The sequence below is a fragment of the Lepidochelys kempii genome, chromosome 19, assembly GCF_965140265.1.
Source record: "Lepidochelys kempii isolate rLepKem1 chromosome 19, rLepKem1.hap2, whole genome shotgun sequence".
NCBI classification, from domain to species: Eukaryota; Metazoa; Chordata; order Testudines; family Cheloniidae; genus Lepidochelys; species Lepidochelys kempii.
In genome coordinates this window covers 7,565,555-7,578,570 of record NC_133274.1, presented here as the reverse complement: position 1 = coordinate 7,578,570, position 13,016 = coordinate 7,565,555, and the positions used below count along the sequence as shown (strand labels likewise).

General features: G+C 46.3%; 1 protein-coding gene across 9 annotated transcripts in view; it reads right to left on the bottom strand.

Moving 5' to 3' along the window:
* Nucleotides 1-13,016, bottom strand: part of MACF1 (microtubule actin crosslinking factor 1) — a 257,757-nt gene that overhangs the window by 17,448 nt on the left and 227,293 nt on the right. For 7 of the 9 annotated variants that reach the window (XM_073317698.1, XM_073317700.1, XM_073317701.1 and 4 more), the window contains 21 exons: nucleotides 12,860-12,982; nucleotides 12,652-12,753; nucleotides 12,047-12,148; nucleotides 11,761-11,934; nucleotides 11,484-11,639; nucleotides 11,131-11,328; nucleotides 10,279-10,407; nucleotides 9,748-9,921; nucleotides 8,710-8,865; nucleotides 8,371-8,577; nucleotides 8,107-8,226; nucleotides 7,641-7,810; nucleotides 7,111-7,270; nucleotides 5,929-6,123; nucleotides 5,022-5,150; nucleotides 3,964-4,107; nucleotides 3,350-3,538; nucleotides 2,817-2,934; nucleotides 1,963-2,126; nucleotides 1,577-1,591; nucleotides 410-572 (listed from right to left, as the gene is read on the bottom strand). In XM_073317698.1, coding sequence (XP_073173799.1) covers nucleotides 410-572; nucleotides 1,577-1,591; nucleotides 1,963-2,126; nucleotides 2,817-2,934; nucleotides 3,350-3,538; nucleotides 3,964-4,107; nucleotides 5,022-5,150; nucleotides 5,929-6,123; nucleotides 7,111-7,270; nucleotides 7,641-7,810; nucleotides 8,107-8,226; nucleotides 8,371-8,577; nucleotides 8,710-8,865; nucleotides 9,748-9,921; nucleotides 10,279-10,407; nucleotides 11,131-11,328; nucleotides 11,484-11,639; nucleotides 11,761-11,934; nucleotides 12,047-12,148; nucleotides 12,652-12,753; nucleotides 12,860-12,982 — 3,088 coding nt within the window. The remainder of the gene's footprint in view (nucleotides 1-409; nucleotides 573-1,576; nucleotides 1,592-1,962; nucleotides 2,127-2,816; nucleotides 2,935-3,349; nucleotides 3,539-3,963; nucleotides 4,108-5,021; nucleotides 5,151-5,928; nucleotides 6,124-7,110; nucleotides 7,271-7,640; nucleotides 7,811-8,106; nucleotides 8,227-8,370; nucleotides 8,578-8,709; nucleotides 8,866-9,747; nucleotides 9,922-10,278; nucleotides 10,408-11,130; nucleotides 11,329-11,483; nucleotides 11,640-11,760; nucleotides 11,935-12,046; nucleotides 12,149-12,651; nucleotides 12,754-12,859; nucleotides 12,983-13,016) is intronic. The other 2 variants (XM_073317695.1, XM_073317693.1) reach the window with 1 other exon arrangement.

Sequence of the window (13,016 nt, the reverse complement as noted above, 5' to 3'; positions counted from 1 at the left end):
CACAATAGTCACAGGAAAGGAAACAGGCTACATGACTATTTGAGTTTCAAAGCATCCGATGAAGTGAGCTGTAGCTCACGAAAGCTTATGCTCTAATAAATTGGTTAGTCTCTAAGGTGCCACAAGTCCTCCTTTTCTTTTTGCAGATACAGACTAACATGGCTGCTACTCTGAAAAGTATAATATAGATTCCAGGCCTCAAGCAATGACAGCCTCTTGGCATATCGCTACAATAGCAAACATGTGGGGTGGGATTGCCAAGCTATCATTTCACAGCTGTCCTCTCCTGACAGAGGAGCAAGAAACGTGCCTTGTATTTGCCTCGTAAAGGGTGGGAGCAAACAAAGTTTCTCGGAGATGGGTTTATCGGGTTTTGCGGAAGGATGGGATGAAACAGATCGAGACTTACTAGATGCTAAGATTCCATCAATAAACTCCTGCCGGGTGATTTTTCCATCCTGATCTTTGTCAATACGCCGGAAGAAGTCCATCACCCGTGATTTCTTGTGATTCATCCAGCGCATGTATTTCTTTCTCCAGATGTCAAAATCAAAGTTTGCAAACTCCTTCAACTGGAAGAAGACCAATTAGAGTCAATGGGAGTTGAAAGTACAGACAGAAAACATCCCCTGCTCTACAGAAGATCTTGCTGAGCTAAGATTTCAGCGACTAAGTCAAACTGTGCATAGCCTTTGGGGGCTGGCTGTCACTTTCTCAATATTCTACACCTCTTCAAAGCAATTCTTGGAAACAGAGGCATAATTAGGCCACTCCTCTTAAAACCATAGCCATGGGCACAGTTTCCATAACTAAACACGGCACACAATGCATCAGACAGCCACCATGTCGAATACGTGTCACACACTCATAGACACAGAAAAAAGTGAAGTATCCTCCAAACTTTTAAACATACATGTATGCCGATATAACAGATTTACACACATACACACAGACGCATACAAAAATAGCATCTTTGCAGGCGTCTAAGAACACGGTTCTCTCCCCAGACTTGTCCTAAGGATGCCCTAGTTCCTTTATTTTTGAAACTCCAATTCCTTTCCCACTCTGCATATCTGCATTGTTCTCTCTCGCTTTTTGCCTAAGCAGCTGAGAACAGAGCTTCCTGCTTGGTTTTTTTGCAGGAAGGACAGCAGTTTCTCCTCTGAGATGGATAGCAATGTTGCTCCATGGATAAACTAACAAGTAATGCTTATTCAGCCGTCAGCCTGCCTTCCCCCCACACCAACTTGACTCTTGACACGACACCTCTGCGGACCTGGGCAGCAAAACCCCAAAATGCTTCCAAATTCAGTTCTCTGGAACTGCAGTGCCAAGACTATACCAATGGCCAAGACTAGCTTAAATCACTGCTCATGAGAAGACTGTTCAGTTAGTGAAGCACATTTAGGATGGATTTTCAGGAGCCCTTCAGCTAAGAAGAGCTCAGGGTGACTCAAAACAATGACATCTTAGTGCTTTTAAAAAAGCCCCCGAGTTAAAAGTCACAAAGAAAAACGTTCATACGGATAAACCAAACTGACCTACAGAAAAAGCAACAAAAAACAAACACACTCACTTCTGGGCATAGCTGCTTTGTTAAGCATAAACGAAAACAAAAATTACATTAGAGGTTTTGAAAAAAAAATATACATCATAGCACTATATTTGCCAGACTATTATTATTGCTTCCAACCAGGTCTGACTTTTGTTAGCAGCAGAACTGACTTCAGTAGCGCAGAGCAGTCAGGTTAACCTGCAGTTACTACGGAATATGGTTTTCAGCCGCACTATTTTAGTGGAGACTTTTCTGTTTGGCATTTTTAGGACTAGGGCAGTCAGAGCCCATGACATGCCCAACGCCGTTTAAGAGGCAGTTCTCCGCCCTTCTCTCTTGGGAGTACAGTAAACGACTCTTTTCCACCACAGACTACCCCTTGTGTACCAGCGTCTTGGGGTCGTTACCTCCTCCAGCCTATCAAGAGTGTCATTGAGCTTCCGCTGGCGTTCCAGGGCCAGCAGCCACACCTGCTGCCAGCGTGCGGAGAGCTGGTTAATCCGGGGGTTCTTCGTTTCCGACTGGGAGAGAACTGGCATGGGAGGAGGGGCAGGGTGACTCAAGGATTTCCCTAGAGAAAGAAAAATATGCCACATGGGATATTGCAGGATGGGGGGTTTGGATGATCCAAGAAAAAAAAAAGACAACAGCTTTGTTTGTTTCTCAAATAGAAAATCTCTCGCAGGCTTTCCCATAAGGACTGAGCTGGCAGCTTTTAAAAAAAGAAAAGATGAGGTTAAGAACGTTCAGCACAACCGTCCTGGTGGTATTGCAGTTTTACAGACACCATTGATCTGTGGTCCCCACCCCCACCAACTCCTGTCTTCCTTGTCCCTTTGGTTTCATCTTCCTGAACTCGCGCCAATAGGACTTTTTGCTGCAAGAATCAGACATGAGGAAACGGTCATGCGAGAGAAACTAGAATGGTAACCAGACCACTTAAATACAGCACAAACTTTTCAGTATGCTTAAAATAGCAAAATCTCTGTAAACTCAAATCAGAGCCATCAGGAGTCTTCGGATGGCAGAAAGGCAAAGAATAATAAAGCTCCTGGCATATGTCAGCCACTATTGCAAATGCCACCTCATTTCCCCCTTCTCATTCCCTGGCAATTCCCAGCCAATTTCAAGTGGTTGGCAAAGCAGGGTGTATTTCTAATTGAGAATTAGAGCCAGACTAATTAGTTTCCTGTGTGTTTTTCCCTCTCTCTCAGAATGCATTCCTGTAGAGGATGCACAGAGCAAGAACCTGCAAACATACTGTTGCTGCGGGATTTCTCAATGAAAGGTCCGTGAGCTGGTTCTGTGGCTTTCCTCTTGTACGTCTTAGTGACCCGGTCCACGTCCGGCTGTTTTTGCGTCATCTCCTCCATAAAGGACTGTTAAAGGCAAAAGGGAGAAGAGAACTGTAACATTTATCATCTTCTCAACTTCAGGCTGCTGCTGCTCTAGATTCTTGCTGAGAAACTCCAAGCCCGTAGCAGACACACAAGTACATACTGAATACTAGCTATGTGGCTTTGCGGTAAAACTATTCCACAGTTGTGGCTTTCATTTCCAGTCCTGATATTTTCCTCCCTGGGCTGAGTGGAACACAGGTCCTAGACTTGTTTAAAAGTGACAGGTCTGGATGACTAACATGTGGCTGTAATAAGATCATAAAAGTAAACTCTTCTTCTTCCCCAAAGGTGGTTGTTACAAAAAGTTTGGCCTCCCTGCTGCCTGTCAGACTCACAATCCCTGCCCCAGAAGCAGGGTAGACAGGAAGTTAACAGATCTCAGCAATGGAGTTACCTGGTGTTCAAAGATGAGGGCTTTGACCTGATCGATATTTTGTGGCATTGGTTCTTGATCCCGCTGGATCAGTGTGGTCTCAGCCCACTGAATCCACGCTAAGAGTTCCTCCAAGAGCTCCGCGTTAGCCACCAATTCTGAAAGCGCAGTCTCGAGCCTCTGCTGGTGCTGCTTTGCCCAGGTCAGAACCTGATGGAAACATCCACAAGACTAGCCGTCAGCATGGGAAACAAAGGCACTTACTCTGTGACGTTTTCCCTCAGGAGAAGGAAAACAATACCCATAAGGAAAACAAGGCAGCCACCACTCTTGCTAGTTCACTGGCTGATGCACATTGACTTGTGAGAACTGATCCAAGTGGACAGGACTAGGACATCTATAGTTCAGGAGAGTAACCCATTTACATGTCCTGCTGCTTCATAGGTTCCAAGGAAGGAAGGTTCCACTGTGATCATCTTGTCCGACCGCCTGCATAATACAGGCTGGAGAACTTCCCCACAAAGAAAAGTCCAAAAGAAGAGATTGATCACTGATTCTATTACTGGCCCTATTTCCCGGCAGTGACGAGAAAGACCTTCCCTCTGCTCAAGTAGACCGGGTCCTCTGTGACTCACCTCCTCAAACCTGGCTCGGATGATGGTGATCCAGTGTTTAATTGTGGTAATGCAGTCTGGGTGGCATGCAGCTAGGATAACTTCTCCCATCCCCACCGCCGCGTTCACATCCACTCTCTTTTCCTCCACTTTCTTCATGAACTCCTAGACAGCAGGATTGCACAGAAACAACAACGGTTGTCATACCAACAGAGACAATCTGGTCCCTTTAACCTGACCCTAAAATCCCCTCATTTAAACTCAAAAATAAAGTGACTTGCGAGTTTTGGATTAAAGTTATTTTCATTCTAGGTTTATAGCGCACAAGTAATTTTCCCTACCCACCAGTGCCTGGTATTACAACTCCAGCCCAACTCAGGCCATGTAGCTATTTAACAAGATCTAAATCTCTTGTTTGGAAAAATCTCTTGCCCAAGCGTCTCACTCCTGCTGCCTAACAGTGAGACGTTAGTTACTGCCCTTTGTTCCTGGCACACATCTTCTCACGAAGGGCCGCTCTGGATATGTCAGCACAGCAGTGTAAGCCCAGAGTTTGAACTCAGGCTCAAGCCTAACCCCCATTCCGGCGACACACAAATTGCACTAACCCAGAGCTTGGACCCAGGACCCAAGGGGGACGGGGAGTCCAAGCCTGAGTCAAGCTGGGACCCAGGGTTTAAGCCCTATTGCCCTGCAACACAGGCGTAGCCCCCACTGGACTCGTGATCTGGGAGTCTGCTTAAAATATCCCCCAAGCCCACGGACCGACTTTCTTTGTCCTCTGGACAGTCAAGTTTTCCCACGCTGCACCACAAACAGAGGCTAGAGCAGACACACCTTTGGGAAGTCTGGGACATGGGGGGGGGTTGGACTTGGGCCTGCATAATATTGGAGCCCCAGAAAGGGACCCAGGTTCAACAGTTCCTAACCTGGGGTTACAAATGAGTGTAGAAGACCAAGCCCTAAGCTAACAAAGGCAGGGTCTGCGAACTTGAAGTTCTGCTAACCCTGGCCTTGCACTGCAGTGTAGACACACCTGCTCAATCCATGTTTTCTCACATTCCTGAGTGACTGATTACCTTGTGTATGTCAATGAGCGAGTGCAGCGCTTCAGCATCATCAGGCAGAGCTCCCCTAAAGCGCAGGGTCTGTTCTGCCTCGGAAAGCCACTCCAACAGCATGTGGACTGCAGTCCGGAATTCCTCTGCCTGAAACGGCACCAAGAGACAGATGCAATGAGTGACTCCTAGGGTCTCTGCCCGGCCTGAGTCTCTACCCACCACTCAAGAAGCAAGGCACAGCAGGGTCTCTAATAGGAACAGAGGCAATAAAAGACCAGACTGTCTTTGCTCTGTGTTTGTACAGCGCCTAGCACGATGAGATCCTGCTGCATGCCTGGGGCGTGTAGGTGCTGCAGTGACACAAATCAACAAAACAACAACTGAGTTGGTCAAGTAGCCTGTCCCCTTCCCTTTGAGTTCGCTGCACTGAAAAAGGGAACAAACTCCCTTTTAAAACCATTTGTGTACTCTGCTCAGTTTACCTTTGGTCATTTATTCCATATACTAACTACTATGTATCAAAATACCACCTTGGCATCTTTTATCCTTCCTAGGCTTACTTGCCAAAACTGCATATCAACACGGCTCTCTCTTGAGATGGTAGGGATGTATTATCCCAATTTCACAAAAGCAGAACTGAGACAGAGATTAAGTGATTTGCTACAGGCCACACAGGGTGTCTGGCAGAACTGGGAATTGTATCTAGATCTCCTGAGCCTTCGTCCAGGATCGTAACCACAGTGGGGCAGAGAGCGCGTCCCATAACATTCCCCCCCCAGGAAGATGGCAAATGCTTGTAAAGAGCTCCAGAACACAAATTTCTGGTTCATTTCTTGACAAGACTCACCCTTTAATTTGTACAGGTTCAGAGCTACATATAAAAGCCTGAAAGTGAAAGCGAACTTGGAAGCCTCTTTCTCCTTACCTGCTTCAAGGCCTGCTCCAGCCGGGTTTGTTTGGACACCGACAGCTTGCACACCGTGTCCCAACGATTGCTCAACTCTTGAAGCTGCCCTTTAACCCAGGTAGTGTCATCCCGGCTGCTCTCGATGAGCTCTCGGCCTGAGCGTTTGAGCACCTGCACGGTGCCCGTCCGCTTCCCCAGTTCCTTCTGGAAAACCTACGAAGGGAGAAGAGAAAGGTCCATCACGGGTCTTCGTGCTGTGGGTTTTACTCTTGTTCTCTAGAGAAGAGGGGCAGCATAGGCTTGAAGTGTTTCAAGTCTGACAATAGGGGGTATATAAAGTTGAACTGGTGGTTTGCTTTCTTCCACCAAACCCCATTTGAAATGCTTCAAGTTTTGGCATTTTTCCGCTAGTATAATTTATTTTCCTCGACACAGAATTGGTTATATGTAGGTACACATTATAACCCACTGGTGAGCGTACGTTACAGATCCGCTCGCAGTCAGGTTACACACGCACCAGTGGGTTACACTACAACACAGTCACACCATCAGCACTACATCACACAAAGCTGGAGACAGCTGAGCTTGTTTTATTGCGACTGTCCCCCTGGACACCAAAGTGGATATCCTGGATATCCTCTACTCTTTCTGAGAGCAGTATGGGAATCTTTAACTTGCATCTGGGCACCATCAGAGCATTGCAGAAGGAATCCTGATTTAATCTCTCGCCCAAAGGATGGCATGTTTAATAGGACACCACCATTCATGCCAATGCAGTGGCTGTTTGGAACAGGAGCCCAAGTTCTAGCCTGGGATTTGAACCTCTGACCTAACCCAGAAGTGAAAGCACTTACATCTGAGACCTCCTGATGAATACTGCCGAAGTGGAGTTTACAGAAGGATAAAAACTTTACCCCCTCTCTCCCACTCCAAAAACAGAGAGATCTTTCTGATAAAAGCCAAGGTGGAACAAAGCAGAACTGAAGGTTTATGTGATAATTCCAAAATAGTGATACCATCTTTCAAATCAGTCTCCCAGGCATTTACTCAATGGAAATCAACCTGCACAGCAGGATATGCAGCTCAACAGCACACATCTTGCCAAGATGCTATAAGCCTGGTACGTCTGTTATGCAGTGGATGGGGAACTAAAGTTACTTTTGCTTCCCAAAGGGCAACTGGTAAACCCCCCACTCTTACCTTATGAGCATCCATCAAGTTCATGACCAGATCCAGATCACCATGGACTGGTTGGTCTTCAGCCAACTGGGGCTCCACCTTGTACAGCCAGTCCACCAAGGCCTGAAGCGCATCCATGAATTGACCAGAGAACAGCAGGGCTTCTTCCAGCTTGTGCTGCCTGCAAAGAGAGCATCAAAGGATGTTTGAACAAACTTTCCGTCCAGAATATCAACGCTGCTTGCAGTTCAATTGGAAAGTGTTTCTTTTTCCACCCATCTTTCTGATGCTATCATCATCATGACAAATCCCCAAAAGACATAGCCTCCTTGCAGATTGAGCATCACCCGGATCGATCTCCTTACGGAAGACTGGCTGGACATTCAGTTTACATTTCTGATGCCATGTTTGGCATCATCTCTGCTCTGTGATCTACATCCATATTCTCAACAGCACATTTACAGTGTGTGATATAAATCAAGCTCACAGGGTCATCCCATCTCCGGTCCTTCACTGTTGCAGCAGTATTCTGCAACAAATGTTCCTCTCACCTTTCCACAGATTTGCCGCAGACTGTGTCCCACTTGTCCCGGACTTCTCCAAGGAGGTTCTCCAGTTTCTGAGTGTCATCTGGCAACACGGCTTTTTCTTTGAGGGCTCTGCCAGTCCGGATCGTGGTGTCGTAAACAGGCTGTTTTCCACCGAGGGTCTTTTGGAACTCCTGAATTTTACAACCAGAGAAGAGCACAAAGGAAATGTCTTTAGAATGCATAAAAACTTGTGAGTGAATAGCTTAGTGGGATAAATGCCTCTCTCGTACAACTTTGTAACTAAACTATTGTAACGTTAAACTAATGCGTGGAGTATGCTGTTCCTCTGATTGGATCATCTCTTCCCTCTGATTTTAGAAAAATGACTGTGTTGCACTGCTTTGACTGGAAGCAGGTTTCTCTTCCTTTCCAACTAACCCACACTTGAGGGCATTAATCACAGCTGGAATGAAAACAAACCCTCTACCTTGTGCTTGGAGAGCTGCAATTTGATTTTGTCTGGATCGTTGGAAATCTCCAGCTCAGAGTCCAGGTGATTCTCTGCATCTTCCAGCCAATCAACCAGCTTTTTCCAAGCTTCGTGGAACTGAAATTGCACAAAAGGTGAGAGCAGTTAGAGCTTGGTGTTTGTGTCTTCCAGGCCTTCTGAAGGCTTGAGACACTTGGATTCTGAAAGCTAGAGAATAAGCAATATCGCCGGGTGCTCTACAACCATTTTCACATCCCTCACCTGTTTAGCCCGTTTCCTTGCATCATCAAGAGCTCGGCCTCTATCCACAGAACGCTGGACTACTTTCTCCCAGCGGGACTGGACACTGACCAGAAGGTTCTTTATCAAAACTACATCTTGCTTTTGACTGAGGAACTTCAGCTTGTTCCCTGTTTGATCCAGCTCAATGATCTGGTCCCGGTGAGCATTGACTTCATTGGCAAAAACCTAGAGTAACGAAGATTTACTCTCATTTAAAGAAAAAGCATGGAAATGTCTCCTAGTTTCTTCCAGACACAGAAAGCACTGAGCATGGCTTACAACAAACTTTTGCTTTGTAAAACAGAATCAGAGTGTTACCTTGTGTTCATCTATCTGAGACAGCACGGTATTTAGGATAAGGCTGGGTGGAGGTGCAATGTTTAAACTCTGCTCTGCGAGGGTCAGCCAGTTAATGAAGTCCTGTAGGGAATTCTGGAACTCTGTTGCCTGGTTGAGAACGTCTTCCAGCTTCGACTGCATTTTAATAAGGGTGGCAGGGGGAGAGAAAACACAAGAGAGCACCAAGTTCACAATGTGAGGCTTTGCAGACAAAGACGTATTGTAAGCTAAGATGAAATGAGCTCTCTAATGGGAACTCATCAATTCAGTCAAAGAACATGACTTGTTTACCAAGAAGAGGAGATTTCAGTGAAAGTGGCTGTTTCAGAATCAGTTTCTTCTGAAACAAACGGACAGGAATTGTACATGAAAGAGGAGACTGCTCAATAATCACCATCAGAGCTTCCTAGGAAACAAGCCTCCCTGAGACAAGCTGCTCTGCGGCAGGGAGACGACACTTCAGTGGGGACAGCTGCAGAACCAGAAATTCAGCCCGGGTAGAGGCCAGCTTCTCTGATTTCATGAGAGAACTTATTGCTGACCAAAGTACCAGTGCAACGGAGTTCGGTCAGCAGAGAATTTGGCCTGCTGTCTCTTAAGAAGCAGCAGTGTCTCTTTGCTTTTCAGAACTGGATAATGCTCTTCATACCTTCTTTTATTTCTTGTGTAACAGCCTCTCTCTTATGTTCACTCACGTTTAATTTTACTTTAATTTTCTCTCTAAGATTTACCCTGCTCTGGTAACTAGCTGTACAGTTAACACTTTGATGTCAGACATCACTGATAACACCTATGTCAGAAGGCATGCTAAGCAGATGTAAACAGGAGAGAAATTATCTAAAAGAACTGATCTAAAAGCACTGATCTTGGATGTCTGAAGCACATGGCTGATTCTGCATATTGCAATCGACCTGCGTTCTGGAGAGAGCATTACCGCAGCAGGGAGCTAATGGCATTTTACTTTCAAGCCATGTCTTTCGTAGTAAACAGGGATCATATTTTAGCTCAACACATTACCTTCCTCTCCTCCATTTTGTTGCTGACCAGGTTCCATTTCTGTTCCAACAGAGTGACACTCTGCTCCGTCTTTGAGCCAGAGCCAGAGTCATCGCGGCTTAGCAGGATCAATCGCCCCTTGGCCAACAGCTGACTGTAGACCTCTTCGTTGGCTTTGAATTGGGCATACAGCTCCTACACCAAACCACCATCAAAATATTAGAGACAGAGAGACTGTATCGGGAATTTGCAGTTCACTAGACTCCATGTTTGTGGAGACACTGGGGTTAGGACTGACAGCAAACTGACAGTGAGATATTTATCATCATGCTATCAGTAGAGATAAGCAGTTCATTCATTAAGATAGTGGCAAATTCTGTCCACAGCCATCATCTGCAAACCTAATGTCCCCTGTAACCTTGGCGAGAGAGAAGTGGCAAAAGAAACACTCATCCCATTCCCCATTAGACTTACACCATGCGGCACAGACATATTTCCGTGCTGACATTTCAGAGAGAAGTTAGTTGAATTAGAGGCATTTGAAATCTTTACCATATGGGCATTGAGTTGTTCACGGGCAGTTTCTGGCAAACCTCCTGTGGGTTTTGATGCAGACAGTTGGCTCTCCATTCTTGCTAGCCAGAGGAGGAAGTCTTCAATCTCCCCATGGAAACCCTGGGCCTGTTAAGGAACACAAAATCAGCCAGGGATCAGATGACAGCAGCAACCATTGCCTGGCTTTCAGGTTTAACACTGGGGTTCCTGACACGGTGGATAAGGAGGCAGAGAAGAGTTTTACAAAGACACTAAAAAGAGGGGGTGTATTGTCATTTATTTATTTATTAACAATATACCCATTTCAGCAAGTTCACACACACACAGTTGACTTCTCAAAGAGAAAAGGCTCATCCTAAAGAGCAGGACTTCCCCTCGGAACAAATGCATCTCTGGTTTGGAAAGAAGTAACTTGACTATTTACAGACCGTTTGTGCCTCCCATCTATGGCCTGGTCTTCACGGCTGAAAAAGGTGTACTTCTTACCGGGATGGAGGTGGCGTAACTAATGTGTGAGAGTTCTCCCCAGATCAAAAGACAGTGAAGACAGGGTATTTTATAGTTTCATCATGAGGTAAACGAGGCGAGGTTAATCTCAGGTGGGGACATAGTGCTGTCCTCACCTAGTTTACCTCGAGGTAAAACTAAAGAGCCCTGTCATCTTACGACAGCTCACACAAGTCACTCACCCCGAGGTAGCAATACCTTTCCCAGCAGTGAAGAGAACACTATACATCACCTCCTCTACCCTTCACCCGGGAAAGAGAGATGCCAAGCCAGCACTAGACACTCTCTGCAGATCTCTTCTGCAAGCACAAACGTTTCTGTCTCCAGAACAAGCTCACTGACCTGCTGAAGCATTGACTGCAGCTGCTGCTCCCTCTCCTCCGTTTTCTGCAGGACAGACTCCCAGCATGAATTCAATTTCTCCAGGCGGTTCCGCAGGCTGCTTGCATCGTCTCCCGCACTGGATTCCAGGAGCTCATTGCCGGCTTTATTTACTGTCTCCACAGTTGCTTGGTGAGCCAACACATCGTTCTTCAGCACCTGCACAGGGTGGATTGGGTCACGTTAGACATTTGCCTCTACAATGTTTTGTTAACTCCAACCCTATCCCAAGGAAACAAATCAATGCAAATAACTTCCAGGGAGCCATTGTCCCCTTTAAGGCCAGACAAAAAGGCAGAACACAGAGTACGTACATGGTGTTTGGCAAGTTCTACTTCAATGACTCTTGGGTCGCCATTGATTGGTCTTTGTGCATCTAACAACTCTTCTGTATGGGTCAGCCAGGCCATCAGTTCTGCTAACGCATGCTGGAACTGACCAAGTGCCAGCAGAGCAGTTTCTAACTTGTGCTGTTCAAAGGTAGCAAAGAAAAATGTTAATCAGGAGGGAGCAGGAGGAGGAGGAGGAGGATGCTGACGACTTACAGGTTTATTTTCAGCCCTGGGTTTTGGCAGCTCTCCTTCACCATACCTGTCTGTGAGCAATCTTCTCGCCCAAGTTCTCCCAGAGATGTTTCAGCTCTGTCAGCGGTTCCCTGATGATGTCTCTGTCTGTCTCATCCGTCGCTTTTTTTAGCATCAGTTCGCCTTGGTGATTAAGCTTCTCCATTTCAATCTGCTGCTGGTAAACCTCCATTTTAAACTCCTGCCAAAGCGTGGAGGGGGAAACAAAAAAAAAAAACCACAAACAAACTGCAGAACTCTGCCTCCAACACAGAACAAGCCCTGAAGAACCGTGTCTAATGTAGCACGCTTACCTTCATCTCATTCAGCTGCTCCTTAACAGTGTTGAGGTCAGTGCCAACCGGTGGCATGTTGCACAGCTTAATCACGGTGTTATCCAGCCAATCAAACATTGCCTAAGAGGAACACATACATAACTAGGAAAACCAGACCTCCATGATCATTGGACAAGGAAAGCACACCCACTCCACAGGCCATCAGCAGAGCTTGGGGGCAGACTGTGCCATCCTTGGACCAATCAACAGAACTTCTCTTTCCAGGCAAACAGATGGGTAGTTTTCATGCACACTGCTTAGTGATCTCCTTCCTTCCACAGACCGCAGCATAAGCAGCAGACTAGGATCAGGCCCATTTCCTCCATCCCTTGCCGCCCCCACCCCAAAGAGGGGTGTATTTGAGAGGGTGAACGCAGGCTGGGTCAATTTCAAATTGTCACCAGAGAAGCAGAAGAAATGCTGATTGAATGGACTGCATTCAGTGGGTCATTGTACCCAGGGCCTACCTTAGATTGTCAGCTCTTTGGGGACAGTGACTATCTTTTTGTTCTCTGCTCATGCAGCGCCAAGCACAATGGGCTGCTGGTCCACTCAATACAAGTAACTACCGACAGCTGCCTCACCTGTAGCGTATCCTGATACTGCACAGCAGACTGCATAGCGTCCTCGAGTTTCTCTAGCCTCTCCTTCCAGGTTTTGCTTAGGTTTTCCCATGCATTGTTCATCTGCAAAACACAGGATTGCCCCCAAATTCAGTAGACGATTCCATCTGAACCAACACTGCCCTTCACATGGCCTTGTACCCCACCTCTGAGCTGCTGGTTTTCCTACCTCGTCAATGCTTTTCTTCACTTCTGGTTTCTCAGTTTCACCACAGGCCATAATTAATTCAGCTCCAAGCACACGAATAAACTCCAGTTCTTCATGCACGCCATCAGTTTCCTCTTTGATGGTCTAAATTCAGAGAGGGTGATAAATTAAAAAATAG